General features: G+C 44.8%; 1 protein-coding gene across 1 annotated transcript; it reads right to left on the bottom strand.

The window, feature by feature from the left end:
• Positions 1-4,898: 4,898 nt before the first annotated feature.
• On the bottom strand, positions 4,899-5,795 carry LOC143838882 (integrase/recombinase xerD homolog). Its single transcript, XM_077340790.1, has one exon. The coding sequence runs from the start codon at positions 5,793-5,795 to the stop codon at positions 4,899-4,901; it is 897 nt and encodes a 298-aa protein (XP_077196905.1).
• Between the last annotated feature and the right edge of the window lie 11,451 nt (positions 5,796-17,246).

Consider the following 17,246-nt stretch of genomic DNA (forward strand, 5'->3'; position numbering starts at 1 on the left):
ATTCTACAAGGATTCAAGCCGCTGTGTGATTCTGCCTGCCAATTGGGGATCCTCAGGATGGGGGAAACAAGCACACACATCTTGGAAGCTAAGCAGGGTTGGCCCTGGACAGCACTTGGAAGGGTGACCTCCAAGGAATACCAGGATCATGACATGGAAGCAGGCAATGGCAAACCACCTCTGAACGTCTCTTGCCTGGCAGTCAGACAATTTTAGGATTACCTGGCTATATTGCACACATGCCATACAATAAATAAATACAATACATAAATAGCTAAGCAGCACTGGTCCTGGCTAGTACTTGGATGAGAGACTACCAATGAAGTCCAGGGTCACTGTGCAGAGGCAGGCAATAACAAACCACCTCTGTTTGTCTCTTGTCTTGGAGACTGGAAGAGGTTGCCATAAGTCAGCTGGGACTTGATGGCACTTTCTAACATCATCATATATTATAAACTGACATGATATCCTTGTTTTCTTTATCCATTTATTACACATATATTGGGAGAAGCAGCTACCCAGATCTTGTAGGTTCTGCTTCCAGAAGAAAGAGAGCATAGTGTGCCTATTTTCATTGTTCCTTTATTGACTTTTGGCCTGGGGAAAACACAGTGTCTTGTGCACATTTCTTGTGCATTTCCCCCCTCTTCATTGCTGCTGCTAGCAGTGAGTACATTCAAGAGCACAATGAAAAGAAAGTCAGTGTGGCTGGAAATTTAAGCAGTTGGGGTGGACATCTATGTTAATACTTCTCACAGCATGGGTCAGCCATTTAAGCAGCTGAACAAAGTAACGCCATGGAATAGTTTGCTACTTCGTGGCTTATCAAAGAGAAGTTGCTGCTTCCTTCAGAAAAGTGACAGTGTGTGGAGCAGCATGGCAAGGAACAATCACATAACCAAATAGTGTAAGATAAACTTCCGTTGACATGCTGCCACAAAGGCAGATTTGTACCGACCGGCAACAACTGGCAGGTGGCTTCTGTCTACAAACAAACTGTCAAAATCCACGGAGTGGATTTTACCTCATGCTTTAAAATTTGGAACTTTCCCTTTCTTGTAATCAAGGTTCTGTTAACAACAGGGCCTATAAATAGAAAATATTTAAAAGGAAATTATATTCAGTAGGGCAAAAGGATCCAAGTCAAGCTCAACGAGCCAAACTGCAGGTTCTGCATATGGTGAACTGATAAGCAATTTCTGAGCCACCAGCACAGCTGCCCCTGGAAGCTGCCAAGAAGCCAGATGTCACTTTTGGAATGCTCATCAACATGCCTGACACAAATCCTCTGGTGGTGAATCATATTTAGGACTCACCATTCTGACCTTATCAACCGTAAAGATGTTACAGAGAACAAGGACCATTACCTTGGAATGGATCTGGGAATAGGCAACATCAAGTTGGGTATTAAGAGTGAAAAGTAACTGGAGCCCAACATCAACCAAATAACAAGGCCCCAGAGCATACCCATAGGAAAGATGGGCTAACACAACCTTTAAAAAGGTGGTGGAAAAGCACAAGTCTGCCTAAAGTATTCTGTTTTTTTAATGGATTTCCTCCCCTTTAGCTTGCATTACTGCCCGTATTATCTATGAAATGCTTCCAAATGCACAGTGGCTTTGTAATAAGCTGTTTGTCACCCCACTTGGGATGAGCTTTTCCCTGACTATGATAAGAGGAGTAATGCACAACTTGAAACAGAATTACCCAAATTTTGTTTTTAGCCTTTTAAGAATGGTGTACAGATACCGATGCGGAAGGGTTTCTTTTACAATTGATCCCCCCCCACACGCACCTATGGCAGTTATAACTGATTGGCTAAACATAAGTTTAATTTTTATGGGTATGTTCTTGCAACTGCAACAAATACAGCAGTAACATTATTGTAACTTTATTATAAGATTTGTGCTTTTAATTCTGGAAGCCATTGAACAGATATACTGGCTGAGATCAATTGTATTTCAGCCTTTCTTGATATCGTTTTAGCAGCTTTGGCACAACATACAGTCAGAATAAAAATTTAGCAGGATACTTTCAGGGAACTGGCAATCTGAACAGGAGCATTTCTAAAAGCGCCATACTTTTCTTGCTGTAGGAATATTTTTTGCCAGCATAGAGAGAATTTATTCATTTATCTTCATACCTCCTCTTTGGGGGAGATCCATGGGTAGAGACTGATTTATTCAAACTCCACCTGGGATCTAATAACACCAAAGCTAGTGAACGGTTCAGATTCAGATTCAGAGTACCATTATTGGCATAAAATTGCAAAGCATAAAATGAAAATTTCAAACAGTTTCAGATGTAAAATCATAGAATCATAGAATCATAGAGTTGGAAGGGGCCATACAGGTCATCTAGTCCAACCCCCTGCTCAACGCAGGATCAGCCCTAAGAATCCTAAAGCATCCAAGAAAAGTGTGTATCCAACCTTTGCTGGAACACTGCCAGTGAGGGGGAGTTCACCACCTCCTTAGGCAGCCTATTCCACTGCTGAACTACTCTGACTGTGAAAAATCTTTTCCTGATATTTAGCCTTTATTGTTGTACTCGTAGTTTAAACCCATTACTGCGTGTCCTTTCCTCTGCAGCCAATGGGAACAGCATCCTGCCCTCATCCAAATGGCAACCTTTCATATTCTTAAAGAGGGCTATCATGTCCCCTCTCAACCTCCTTTTCTCCAGGCTGAACATTCCCAAGTCCCTGAACCTATCTTCATAGGGCTTGGTCCCTTGGCCTCAGATCATCCTCGTCGCTCTCCTCTGTACCCTTTCAATTTTATCTACGTCCTTCTTGAAGTGAGGCCTCCAGAACTGCACACAGTACTCCAGGTGTGGTCTGACCAGTGCCGTATACAATGGGACTATGACATCTTGTGATTTTGATATGATGCCCCTGTTGATACAGCCCAAAATGGCATTTGCCTTTTTTACCGCTGCATCACACTGCCTACTCATGTTTAGTTTACAATCCACAAGTACCCCAAGGTCTTGTTCACACACAGTGTTACCTAGAAGCATATCCCCCATCCAGTAGGCATGCTTTTCATTTTTCTGACCCAGATGCAGAACTGTACACTTATCTTTATTAAACTGCATCTTGTTCTCATTTGCCCATTTTTCCATTGTGTTCAGATCTCGTTGAACTCTGTCTCTATCTTCTGGAGTATTTGCCAGTCCTCCCAAATTGGTGTCATCTGCAAACTTGATGAGTAGTCCTTTCACCCCCTCATCTAGATCATTAATAAATATGTTAAAAAGTACCAGACCAAGCACCGAGCCCTGAGGTATCCTGCTACTTACCTCCCTCCACTTTGATGAAACACCATTGACAACAACTCTTTGAGTGTGGTTCCCTATCCACCTAACTATCTGAAAATCCAGATTGCAGTCCTTCAATTTATCCATCAGAACATCATGGGGAACCTTATGAAAAGCTTTACTAAAATCCAAGTAAACGACATCAACCGAATTTCCACGATCCAGCAAACCTGTCACTTGGTCAAAGAAGGATACCAGGTGGGTTTGACAGGACCTGTTGGAGACAAATCCATGCTGATCACCAAATTGTCCTCCAGATGTTTGCAGATCGCTCCCTTTAATATCTGTTCCATTATCTTCCCCACAACAGAGGTCAGACTCAGTGGTCTATAGTTTCCCGGGTCATCTTTCCTCCCTTTCTTGAAGATCGGAATAACATCCGGCCCAGGGGTGCCAGATGAAAATCTATTGTAAAAGATTTTCATTTAAAATCGCTAGTAAAAACTTTGCTACTTTTATAATAGTTGCTGTGTCCCTCACATTTAGTATCATTTTAATCCAGTGTTTCTCGTTGGCTGGTACGAGGCCAGATTTGGTGGAAGGAAGACGCGACTCAGCATTGGCTTAAAAATGGCCACAGCTTTTAATCAAACAACCTCCCACGGAGGGTTGGCGCTACACCAGGTGAATGAGCCTTACCTAGGCAGTCCGCTGACTGCCCCACCCACACAACCCGATAAGAAGTCCATCAATGTTCCCCGCCGGGAATACGGACTTCCAATCAGGCTTCTAATCATGGGAGATAACTCATATGGAGGGCCAAAGGGCGCAAACCTCCTTGACTACCTCCAGAGTCATCTGGTCAATTAATGAGCCACTCTCACCGCCCCGCCGGGTCAGCTGATCACTCATTAGAACCACCTCGTTAAGGAGGTCCCAACCCCTGAGGGGAGTCCGATCGCATACTGGCTCCCCCAATAGGCTCATTCTCCTGTGTTCCAAACGCCACTGAACGAAGAATTCGATCCCGCCAACCCTCAACTCCACATAACCATTCAATAAGAGCCCAACGGATATCATTTAGCCAAATGTCATGCCCCCAATCGGATAGGTGTATTCCATCCGCTCGAAACAACGCTCCGAGCTGACTATCAATGTCAGGGTGCCTAACAACAAGGCTTCCCCAATTAATAACAAAACTACAAATAGAACGATTAATTTTAGCTTTTGCCCTATTAATGATCGCTGCCTTCTTCATGGAACTCCAGACGCGCCGGCTCAAAAGTTCTGACCATAGCAAAACCGTCTGGGGCATACGTTGCTGCAAAACCTTCAGATCTTCCACCATGATGTTAATCAATTGGCGACCAGGAATCTTTGGTATGTCGTTTTCACCCAGCTGAACAATCATTACACTCGGCATCCCCCAACGATAGATAGCTTGGGATGCAACGTCCAGCAGGTATCTCCATCTCAGGCCCCGATGACCACACCATGTAATGCGAAGGTGGTGATCCAAACCAAGATGACAGCCCCAACCAGAATTGACTGCATACCGGCTGGCCCAATAGATGATGCTGTGCCCCAGTACCAACACTGTCCAAATCGAAGGGCATATCCCTGGAACAATGAATAGATTAGTGAACCATATCTGGGCGCAGGTACCCTTTATAGGCTGCTGAGCGCCACCGCCCAAGTTTCATGATCTGTTTTGTGGAAGCCCCATCTTGCAAAGCCTGCGTAGCGGCCCCAATCCTAAAAGAATGTGAACCAAATTGTCCAGCAGGCAATCCTAGCTCATTCAGACAAAGCCTGAGAACTGCCATAAACTGAAATCGGGAAAAGTACGACCCATCCCGATGTATCAATAACGGCCCAACAATATCTGGGCGAACTTTCAAAAACTTAGATACCCATCGTACCGGACAAACAGGTAAGTCGTGCTTTCGGATGTGAACTGAAATACCCTTGCCCAATTGATCTGTTTTCGATTTCTGGAGCCAAATCAACAGACCATCCCCATGAAGTGTTACATCATGTAAGGCAACTGTAGCTGCCCCTGCCCTAGTACGAGCCGGGGACAGCAGCTCCCCACTTCGAAATGCTCCGTAAAAGGCCAACGTGAAGGCCGCCCCTGTAAGGTAGACCTCATACTTATTTAAACAGATGTGGTGCAACTTCTGCAGCAACCTCTGTAAAATATTCTTTGTAATCGGGCGCCTAGCATCTGGGATCCCAGGGGCTTGACGTCTCCAACCGTTAATGGCCCTTCTTGCCAAAAACGATGATCCCGGATCCCAACCCTTAAACAGTTTGCTATAGAAAGAGAGTCCCGCTAATTGGACTCTAATAGTTCTATGTGATGCCCCACGCTCCCACAGATGTGCCATGTAGCTCAGCAATAAACTTTCCTTCATAGGCCAGTCCCCCCGGCAGCCTAGTGTTCTGCAAAATAGAAGGAAGTTTTTGGCAGCTCCCAAGTACGATCGACGTGTAGATGGTGCCACAGAGCCTAGCACGGCCTGTAAAATCATTCTCGGCCAAGTGCCCACAGCTCCTCTGGAAAGACGTCTGGGGCTGCGTTCGCACCCGGGGCCAACTGACGGAACCTCTCGTCCTGCAAACGAGAGAGGGCGTCGGCTATTTCGTTGTGGACCCCGGATACGTGGCTGGCCACAAACGTAACGTTAAACCTCAAACAAGTCAAGACAAGTCTGCGGAGCAACCTCATAACTCGCATTGACTTTGAACTTTGTCTGTTCACTATATGAACCACAGCCTGATTGTCACACCAGAACTTTACCCGTTTGTTAGCAAACAATGAACCCCACAACTCCACGGCAACCAAAATTGGGAAAGTTTCTAAAAAGGTAAGGTCCCTACGCACTGCTGCATCCCAGCAATCAGGCCAACGTCTTGAACACCATCGGTTTTCATAAAATACCCCGAATCCTAGGCTCCCCGCAGCATCCGAGTAAATTTGTAAACTATCCTTAACTGATAAAGGAGATTGCCATATGGCAACCCCATTGAACGTTTCCAAAAATTCCCTCCAAACTGTCAAATCTTCTTTTATGTGACGGGTCACCCTTATGTGGTGATGCGCTTGCTTCACTCCAGCAGTGGAATGCGCTAATCGCGCACAAAATGCCCTGCCTGGTGTTATCACCTTACATGCAAAGTTGAGATGTCCAACCAAGCTTTGCATTTCCTTAAGGGTACATTTCTTCCTCCCACACATTTCTCCCAACAGCCTTCTTACTTTTATTATTTTATCCTGGGGAAGCCTGGAGGTACCTTCAATGGAATCAAGTTCGATCCCCAAATATGAAAGGCAAGCTACCGGTCCCTCTGTTTTTTCAGCCGCCAATGGAACACCAAGCTCTGCCGCCAAGTCCTGAAACGTGGCTAGCCGCTGTGCACATGCCATTGAACCTCGGGGCCCCACAAAAAGAAAGTCATCCAAATAATGAGTGACCTCATCAAACTGCCCCTTAGCCTTTACCGCCCATTCTAAGAATGTGCTGAACGACTCGAAGGCTGCGCAAGCCACAGCACAGCCCATTGGCATTGCCTTATCCACGTACCAGCTACCTTGGAATTGCATACCTAATAGGTTAAAATCTGTCGGGTGCACTGGTAATAGCCGAAATGCCGATTGAATATCGCATTTGGCAATTAACGCACCAGGCCCGTTGGCCTTAACCAGAGCTACTGCCTGATCAAAAGGCGCATATCGCACAGAACATAATTCGTGTGGTATTCCATCATTAACTGAAGACCCCCGTGGATAAGACAAATGGTGGATAAGTCTAAACTCCCCTGCTGCCTTCTTAGGCACAACCCCCAACGGAGATACCCGTAAATGAGGGATCGGTGGGGCATCAAATGGACCTGCAATACGCCCTTCCCTGCACTCTTTCTCAAGCTTTTTAGCTACCACCTCAGGCATTGTCTTAGCTGATTTTAAGTTTTCAGACCACGAAGCCTCCCGTACCCCGACATAAGGAATCCTAAAGCCTTCCCGGAAACCTTCTGCAAGGTATTCTGCTGCCCTTCTATTAGGGTATCTGTGTAACCAAGCCAACAAGTGTGACACACTTACCGGAGTGGGGGCTTTGGATAACAGCACCTCAGGAATGGACTTAAGTGGTTTTGGCAGCACAGCAGGTATGGACCTAAGTAGTTTTGGCAGCATTTGAAGATCCAGCAGTGCCCGACCCCCCTTCTTTTTTACTGAGAGGCCGGGCCCCTCGAAAGGGCATTGATGAACCACCTTTAGCACATGCTGGAAGAGCATGACCCCCTCCACATGCTTCACATCTATGATCGAAACGGCAACGCCGCCGCCTGCATCCTTTATTATTAAAATCCCAACATGTGAGACCAAAAGAACGCTTTCCTGGCCCACCCTGTTGGCTGCGTTCCCTGGGACGCCTGGCTCCTGACCCAATTGTGACCATCCATGTGTCTAGGTGCTTTAAGTCCCACCGTGCATCCGGATTCTGCGAAGCTAACTCCCGGAATGCACGGTCATACTCAATTGCCCCTTCATCCCCTGCTATGTCCCGAGCCTCCAATATATGCGCAAAGTAGCGGCCCAAATGCCACCCTCGCTCGGGATAAGATCCACTGACTAGGATCAGATATTCAGCAAAACCCTTAAGCCAGTTATCAAAGGACCTTTCAACGAAAGGAGCATCCTTCCGCCGTTTCCGGTCTTTTTTGCTACCGGTGTCCCCGATCTTTTCTTGACTTTTTAGGAGAGAAAAGAAATCAACAAAATAACCCTCCAGAGCCCGCTCACGGATCTTAGTCCGCAAGTGAACACTTGGAGGCGCATCAGCCGTCTTGTATTTAACGGGAGGGGCCCTATCCTTTTCCGGCACTCCAGCTTCATCTAACAGCCGTTTTGTGTTTGTCCTACGAAGATCCATCCATTTCGGTATTCCGGGCACAAAAGCCCCTTCAATCCAAAACCAGCCCTCCCGCCTGATTTCCGTCCCGTCATCCCACTCGGAGGACTCACCCGACGACGGACTGCTGCGCAAAGACCGCCGTCGTTTGTGCCCTTTAGATTTTGAATTCCTCCCATGTTTTGTTCCAACTTGTCCTGCATGTCGCACTCCTTCTTTAGAAGTATGGCTCGTCCCCTCTCCTGAAGTACTGGATGGGCTGTCTTGAGCCCGACCCTTCCCTTTGACTTTTGCCCTAGACATGTGCTCCACGGCCCTAGCATAGCCTCTCCAGTAAGTACCGGATGATTTGTCTCTTAGCACCTGTTTACTAGCCTGTGAATCCCCTTCCTCCGATGAAGCGGATGTGCTCTCACTTTTGCCACCAGAACTACTAAAAGAACCCTCACTAGAACTTGTTAACTCTTGAACTTCCTTGCTTTTCCTGATCCTGGCACTCCTGGAACCATGTCTGCGATTGGCATTCACCTTCTTATTTCTTCCTCTTCCCCGAGTTTGCCGCACTGGGGACTCACTATTAGAAGAATTTGACATTGCAGGACTACCCCATTTTGAGGCTACTCTGGACTCAGACCGCTCCTGTTGTTGAGCCCCTGCCTGTTTCTTATGCACCACTGCCTGTTTTTTATTTACCACTGGTCTAACCCCAGAATTGCTACTGCGCCTATCACGTGGTCTGACCTGCCTAACTTCCCCCTCCTGGCCTGAAGATGGCTCAACTACTTTGACAGGGCGCTTCTTGCCAACCGCCGCACTTGCCCTTCTGCGTGGTGAGCGAGCTGGTGACCGTCCTTGACATGCCACCCCCTGCCCTGCCCGTGGAGTTGGCAAGGCAGAAGCCCATGCCTCACGGGCTCTAGATGCGCTGCTGCGCCGTAGTGGCCCGCCATGCTCCTGGGCAGGGTCCGCGCAATCCATCCCTGCACTCTGCCTTGAGCCCTGTCTCCCTCCAGCCTGTCTGGCCCGGGTAGCTCTCCTTGCTGGCATCTTTGAAATCTGCTGTTCAAATAGCCACCCTTGATACTTTGTTTCTTCCCTTTTCTACTTTGTTTCTTTCCAGTGAGAAACCTCCCAGCCAAGCCTGCCGATTTCAAAGTGGCCCCTTTTTTACTTTGTTTCTTACCCCCTCTAAGGGAGAAGAAACTCAAGAGCGAAACCTCCCAGCCAAGCCTGCCGATTTTAAAACGGCCCCTTTTTTACTTTGTTTCTTACCCCCTCCAAGGGGGAAGAAACTCAAGAGCCAACCTGCTGAGCTTGGATTCGCGTGTGTGTGTGTGTGTTTTTTAAATCACTCGCGAAGCCACTCCGCTCACCGGTACCTCTTTTTTTTTTTTTTTTTAAGTTAAATTGCCGCCGGGGCCAAGGCAAGCCGATTGCTCGCCCGCACTCCAGACAGAGGCAGGGAAGCAACGGCCAACGTCCTCCCGGGGCGTTTAAACCCCCGCCCGAGGCTCGCGCGCCTGCCGCCGCCGCGCCCCGCGCCCGAGCCCCGCACGAGGAATGCCGAGCCGGCGCTTCCCCACTCGCCCTCCCCCAGCCAACCAGCGGCACCGGTAAGTCCCTGCCGCTTCATTAACACAGCTGAATTTCAATTTCTTCAGATAATTAGCTAACGGGCGACGAAATACTTCAATCTAGTGAAAGGTTTTTGCCAGCAAAGGTTTTTGACCCACCCACTTCTACTTATATTTTTTCTTTTCTTTTTAAATCTCTTTTTTGTAGATGTGTAATCTTGAAATTATAATTTAACTTAGAAGGCTGGCAGATTTCTAGCAGGATCTGACTTTACCAGCATGAATATTTATTTGATTAATGTTGCAGCAATAAGCCTTGATATCATTATAAAATCAGAAATAAATAAAACTAAAGTAAAAATAGTTATCACAACAATAACCATAAAGTAGAATATAAAAGGTAGTAAATACATACAATAAATGCATGAACCACAACACTTCCTAACCATAAAAGGAATTCAAAATGTAAAATCAAATAAAATCTTAATTTTATATTCCCTCATTATTTACTTCAACAAATTTCTTCCTTAGTTTAATTGATGAATGTATAAAAATAGCAACAGTGAGGGCAATAGATGGACTAGCATCAGCCAGAAGAAACTCAACATGCACCTTGTCTGAGTCAAGGATATTACCTGACTCAGCTTACTGTGAATAGGGGCATAAATTAGACAATGTAACATATAATGAGTAAGGTCTTCAGTTTTATTAAGGTAACATAGACAAAGATGGAGGTCTGATGGAATTTTGATTAAATATGACCTGCAGGTAGGCTGAGGACATTGTTTGGAATTGAGCTATTGTAAAGGCTTTCCTCAGGGATGCTGCAGCCTGTAAAACAGTGTGAATTTTTTTTTATTCAGTTTGAAATGGGTTACCACTTAGAGTATTTAGAGTTCTAACCTCCAAGAAGATTGGACCAGGGGGTCCAATTCTAGGGGCACCCAAAGTAGGAGCCCCTATCTGGCTCCATTGTATCCTATGGTGGAAATTCAGACTCTCTAGTCTAGTCTCACTCCATTGGGTACAATGAAGGATGGATGGGGCAACCCATTTGGGTGCCCCTAGAATTGGACCTCCTGTTCCAATTTCCTTGAAACGTTGGGGGTCTTTAGAAAAGAAGATCTTCAAGCTACATCTAAAGTTTGGAGCCTCTAACTGACTCCCCCTCACCCCCCGGCCACTGAGAAGATGGAAATGGGAACTTTAACAAAGCAGGGAGGGGAAGGGGAGATCTCTAACATGCAGATGCCACTCTCCAGGCAGGAATTATAGCTCAATCTTCACACAGAGCACTTAACATCACCTCCCCTGGAGAAAAGGGATGCTGCATGCCAGAGCAGGGGAGCTGTGGCTTCACACCCCAGCAATTCTGAGGTGCCAGCCTCCATTTGGGACCAGAGGCTCACTGAAATCACCTAACAGCAAGGAGAGATTGCCTGGCAAGGTGGGGGAGGGAAACTGGCAGCACACTAGGGCAGAGTCTGCACTTACTTTGGTTATTCCATTGTCAATCCTGTTGAATTCAGATCGATTTGAACTCTGGTCTTCCTCTCCCCCCCCCATTGAAACAGGAAAGTGTCCTGCACGTGGTTAGGGTAGTGCAGAAGGGGCGGGGGAGCCAAGCCTCTTTCTTTCTTTTCTTGAAGAGGGGGGGATGAGGAGCCAAGCAGGGAGCCTCTTTCTTTTCTTGGAGGGGGTGGAGAGAGGATCGAAGAAGGCAGAGGAGGGAGAAAAATCCAAGACCGAGAGAAGTTGAGAGAAATTAGGGGCTTCTCCTTTAAGGGAAGCTTGTCACATGATCAGCTTTGGCCAATCAGGGGTTCTCTACCACAGAGCTAAGTCCATATTCAAAACAGCCTGCTTTCTCAATTTAATTTTTAAAATATTGAGCATTAAAAGCACTCTAAGATATCGCGCAATAAAGGTAGGGTCACTCCGGATCAAGCCTTCTTGTTGCAGAAGGAAAATTTAAATTGCCCAAAATCAAAACGGAAATCGCATTCTGTGTAGACGGCAGGGACTGAATCGACCTGGGATTGGAATAAAAGCTCTGTGCAGTTTACACCTAGGAGTTTCAAGGTATGTCAGCCTGGCGACTCACTGAGATCACACCACACAGCAGAGAGAGATCACTTCACTTTTCTGGAGAGGAGGGAATGCATGCTTACTATCTGCTGTCTGGCTGGATATGGCCGCTGCTGTGCTGGATCTTGGAGGATCTATCTTCATGGTGGCTGTTAATTTCTATGATTTGGACAGCTGGGTTTGATTCCCCACTAGTGTTTGATGTGTGGCCAGCTGGGTGACTTTGTGTAACTCCTGCTGAGCTGTTCTCACAGAGCAGATCTGTCAGAGCTCTCTTAGCCCCACCAACCTCTCAGAGTGTCTGGTGTGGGGACAGGAAGAGAAGGCAATTATAAGCTATTTTGAGACTTCCTCGGGTAGTGAAAAGTGGGGTATAAAAACCAGCTAGTCTTTCTTATAAACGTTTGGGGGTTTTTTGGTGGGGGAGAGAGAACCCGGGATGATGTAAGCATGGATTCAGTGTTTAGGTCACCCAGAGCTGGGGCAATGAGGGTTGGTATAGATGCTGATCCTGCTGAGGAGGAGGAAGTTGTCCATGTGACACTACCTCATTGCTTCCTGAGGCTTTCCCAGGGCAAATGGATTACCTTTTTGCATGCCAGACATCATGATGGATTTGTTCTGCCTGCCACTGCCCTCCCCCAGCTTGCCAGTAGTAGGCATCCCCTCCTCTCTCTCTCTCTCTCTCTTTTGTGATGTTTGGATAAATGGGTAGCTTCAGTCTGGACACTACCTGCAAATATATCTCAGTCAGTTAAGGATTCTGTTTGGGAAACAACATATTAGCTGTTGGCAGATAGTCAGGTTGTTAAATAATAGTTTCAAGTTGTTTGCTGTGCTCATCATACAGTGAGCCTGACTCTGCCATTTGTTTTCTTTTCAAAAGAATAAAGATTCAAATGTATTCATATAGCATGCCAGAAAACAGTAGGGTGCTATATCATACAGTTAGGTTTTTTTTTTCCTGAATCAGAGAAAGTTTTGTTTTTACCCAAACTCTCTTTACATCCTATGATTTAAACGTTTTGAACAAACTTTGTATTCTATTTGCTACTCTTATATGAAATGTGCAAAAGAAGTGTGTGGCCACAGGTGAAAAACTAGAGGAAGAACTTTGAGGCTGAGGTTCACTGTATGGTACCTTTTCAGGAATTATAATTAGTATATATAAATTAGGATTTATACAGGCTGTATATACAGGGCTGGTGTAAGGCTTTTTGGAGTCCGAACCAAGGACTTGTGCCCCCCTCAGTTGCCTACCTATTTTTATAAACAAATGTAGAAAAAGTGAAAAAAACAAAATTTGACATTGTTACTTTAAAAAAAAATTGTGAGAATAAATAATACAACAATCTTGAACTTTCTTTCCCCAGTTCAAACAGTTTTAGCACACAAATCATAAATAATTTGGAATATTCCTGTAAATCATGATACAATTTAAATGTCTTGAACATTTCATTTCAGGCATATCAAAATTCCTTTTTGCAAGCCTTTTTCTTTGCATATTTTGTCAGTAATTCCTTCAGGTCAAGTGCTGATGCTTTCATGTTTGATTCATATAGTTGCCAGACCAGCTACTCTCTTTTGCAGCATTGTTGAGCGTATGTATATATTTTTATAAGTTTGCGCTTTAAGGAACTGCATTCAGCACTTGCCATTGGAAGTCTGAGAAGGATCCATAGTGCAACAAAAACATTATCAACACTACCCAGGAATTTATGTTGTAATATGAAGAGAAGTGGTGGCATGGACTTTGGAAGTCTCCAAGCTATTGCTGTAAGTTCACAGCACAGATCTTCAACATCAATATCTTTGTTTCCACTGTGCATCAATAATTTCCCCAAATTCTTGCAGGCCATCTTCAGTAGATTCCCCCCCTCCCACCTTGAGGCTGTATATATCATACAGGAAGGCAAATAGGGAAATATATTGTTGTTCAACAGATTGTATGGCCATGTCTAAGCATAAAAGAAACCTACTTTGAATTTCTGCTTTGGATCTTGCAGTGACTTTTCTTCTGTCTCATAGTAAAACTGCTGTTTCTTTCTCCTCTTCTTTTTCAAAATTTAGTAGCATTTCTAGCTCCTTTGCAATCTCAGTAATATCTTTCAAAAATTTGGAAAATCCTAATCATACCTGCAGTCCACTAGGTACTTCTTTGTCACTTGCAATTAGCTGGATTTAAATCAGCTTCCTTATTTTGTAGTAGCTTGCTTGCAAGATTAATTTCACAAAGTATGTTGTACCATGTAACAAGGGATACCACAAACTAGAACTTACAAATTGCATCAGCAAAGGCCTTAGCTTCAATCTAGGAAGAATATGCAGGTAAACCTTTTAGGCTAACGCAGTTGGCTTGCGTTATCACACATGCCTATTAACACATCATATATACAACCAAGATGTTTGCACTGTACAACTTTTCACTTGTACCACAAAATACCAAGGGAATTTTCGCACATTAGTAAAAATAGTGTCACACCCATGGAATGTTGTTGTTGTTAGGTGCGAAGTCATGTCCGACCCATCGCGACCCCATAGAATAGTGAAGCACTAAATCCTGTTGCACCTCCCAGGCTCTCCTTGCCTTTTTGCTGTCTTTCCTTTGCCAGCCTTCTTTTGACATGTCTTACCTTCCATATCTGCTGCTGGAAATGGCAGAAGAGAGCAACATGCATTGCGATACTGCCTGTCAATCAGTTCAGGGAACCGATCCCCTTTCTCCATATTTTGACGCAGTGCCCGCTATTTTTAAAAAAATCATACACCCCTTCCATACAACAATGAGGACAACAACCCCTCTTTAGGCTGCAAAGGCTGGCAAAATAACAGCCCGCCCCTGAGTCCAAAGACGTTCTGTGCAGGCCGCCCCACTACAATCTATGGGATTTGCTTCCCAAGGACAGGGGCTGCAATGGGGGTGGCTCTAAGATGGACACCTGGTGTTCCTGGACTAAGATTGTTTTCCTCCACTGGGTTCCTGTATTTTGAAATGAGAAGCAAATTTGCCTTCTTTCTCCCCCCCTTCTGTTGGGTTACCACGAGGGGGAAATACCGCCTGGAAACACACACACTGCCCCACACAGAACCTCCCCACATTCCTCTGGCTTTGTTTTACTAGTACAAACAAGCTGGGTATTAAAAGGGGTAAAGAACATGCAAAAGCCCAGTTGATAGACCAATTCAGAGGTTTCTCACATTAATTATCATCACTAAGACCAAATAAGAAAGGAGGGGGAGGAGAAGGGGAGGAGGAGGAGGGGAGTCCCCCCACACACCTCTCCCTGATGCCATTCAGCCACACTGCCTGGGGTGGGGGAGAGGGGGTCAAAGTGCCATCCTACACACAAAAGCATGCACACAAACAAAGGATGTCAAAAGCCACACACACCCGAACTGCACCAGAGCACAGAAAAACCCAATTCTCCCCCCCCCCCCGGCTGAGTTTTCCACCCACAGTTCCACCTGGCTCATAATGTAGCCAACAGAGAAGTGAATGGATAATAATTCACCCACGTTATGGCTGGGTCAGGGTGGGGGTAGGGGGAGAAAGAAAAGATTAATACAAATTAATACAGTTCTTGATTTTTTAGGGGGGGGGGGCTTTCAAGAAGCACACTTTGTGTTACAACTTTGAAAAAAATATTATTTTATTTCTGCCATCACCTACACATGTGTCTGCCTATTTGTTGCTCCAGGCACTTCACCATTTTTAAAAAGAATTCCTAACCCGGGAACAAGGGAGAGGGAGGCAGGTGTGAGGGTGAGATGAAGCAGGCAATTTTAGCACATTTGAGCTTACATACCTTCCTTCTGCTGGTTGCCTGCTGGTTGCTCTCTGGTAGCTAGCACTTTTTAGGTTGGTGAATCCACTTTATGTGATTCCCAAGGAAGTGCTTTGAAATGGAGTGTGTAGTGAGCTGTCAGTTGGCCAGATGCTGGATGTGAGCCAGAATATTCAGCTTGCAGTTGACTGGCATGACACTACATTTAATGCGTGCAGAAATGCCCCAAGTTTAGCATGTCAAGAATTCTGACCAAAGCAATCAAGCTTTGTTCGCAATGTTACCTTTCTTGGCTGGTCAATATGATCAATTGTTTTTCCTTTAGATAAGTGAAATTCAAATTCTCTCCAGGTTTGATATTTGTCTCATGTAAAGAAAAAATCTGTTCAATGTTCTTCCAGCCTTTTGAACCTGGTTCTTGTAGAGCTGGTGTACCATTCATTTTGCTGTACAATTTACAGCAAAAACAAAGTATCTTTTGAGATGGAATATAATAGCCATTGACGGTGTATAGGAGAAAATCTTCTGTTTCTTGAGTCTCTGTGGAAATCATTGGATACAACCTGCTGTGGTCCCTGTTGTACTATAAGCTGATACAAATTATCACTGCAATAGTTAGGTCAGTCTCTGCAGTACTCACACTTCTCTTGAAATCGTCTTTTTCCTCTCCTGGTTTTACTAAAACGTTTCCAGATTGTGAAACTTCTGTCTTAGAATTTATATAATTTGCACTAGGAGCACCATGTTCAGCTTCCTCAGTGATAGTTTCAATTGGTTCCTTTGTACAAGAGGTATTTCTGAAAGAATCTCTCTTTCTTTGCTTGCTCCTTAACTCTTTCTGTCTTTTGTATGTGAAACTGGATGCTTATTTTTAATCAGCCATAGTTCTGTTGAAAAAAAATTACTATATTTTCTGAATGAATTTAAGATCTTTCTAGGGAAAAATCAAAACTGTGGTTAGCACAAATCCACTTAGTCCAAGCCAAGCAAGCTCATAAATTATTTTTGATTTGATATTCCTCAAAGGACAACCCACTCATTGCTTATATTGATTTCCATTGTGTAATCCACCTAGAGTCTCAGTGAGAATGGTGGACTATAAATAACGTAAAGAAAATAAATAGATAAAAGGAACATCACTATCACAGTTGGTTTCATTCTTTAAAAAGGTCTAGGCCATCTCAAGATTTCCAATAACAAGGAAAAGTTTTCTAGAAATAAGTTCATGCTCCAAGATGTTCTACTGAAGCTGTTCTCTAAGTGCCTCCATTTTCAGAAGCAAAGATGGATAGCATTGGCCACTACGGATGTGCAGTTGGACATCTATGGGCAAAACCCCAACCTAAGCTACAACTATTCATAAATTTAAGGAACATTCCAAATTGAAATAGAATTATATCCATAATTCAGTGCCTGTCAGAAACTTTCCAAGCTGATGGTTATCCACACACCTCACTGTCTGCTGTGACTACCATGAACAGTATAATAAAGGAGGAACAGTAAAGAACTAAGCAACAGACTATGCCTGCCAGTGATGCTGTCCAACCAAAACAATTAGCAAATCCTTCTGCCTCAGTTCTGCCTCAAACCTGTGACCAAGATTTCTCATTGTCTTGCTGACT

Source organism: Paroedura picta, chromosome 5, assembly GCF_049243985.1.
Source record: "Paroedura picta isolate Pp20150507F chromosome 5, Ppicta_v3.0, whole genome shotgun sequence".
Lineage (NCBI taxonomy): Eukaryota > Metazoa > Chordata > Lepidosauria > Squamata > Gekkonidae > Paroedura > Paroedura picta.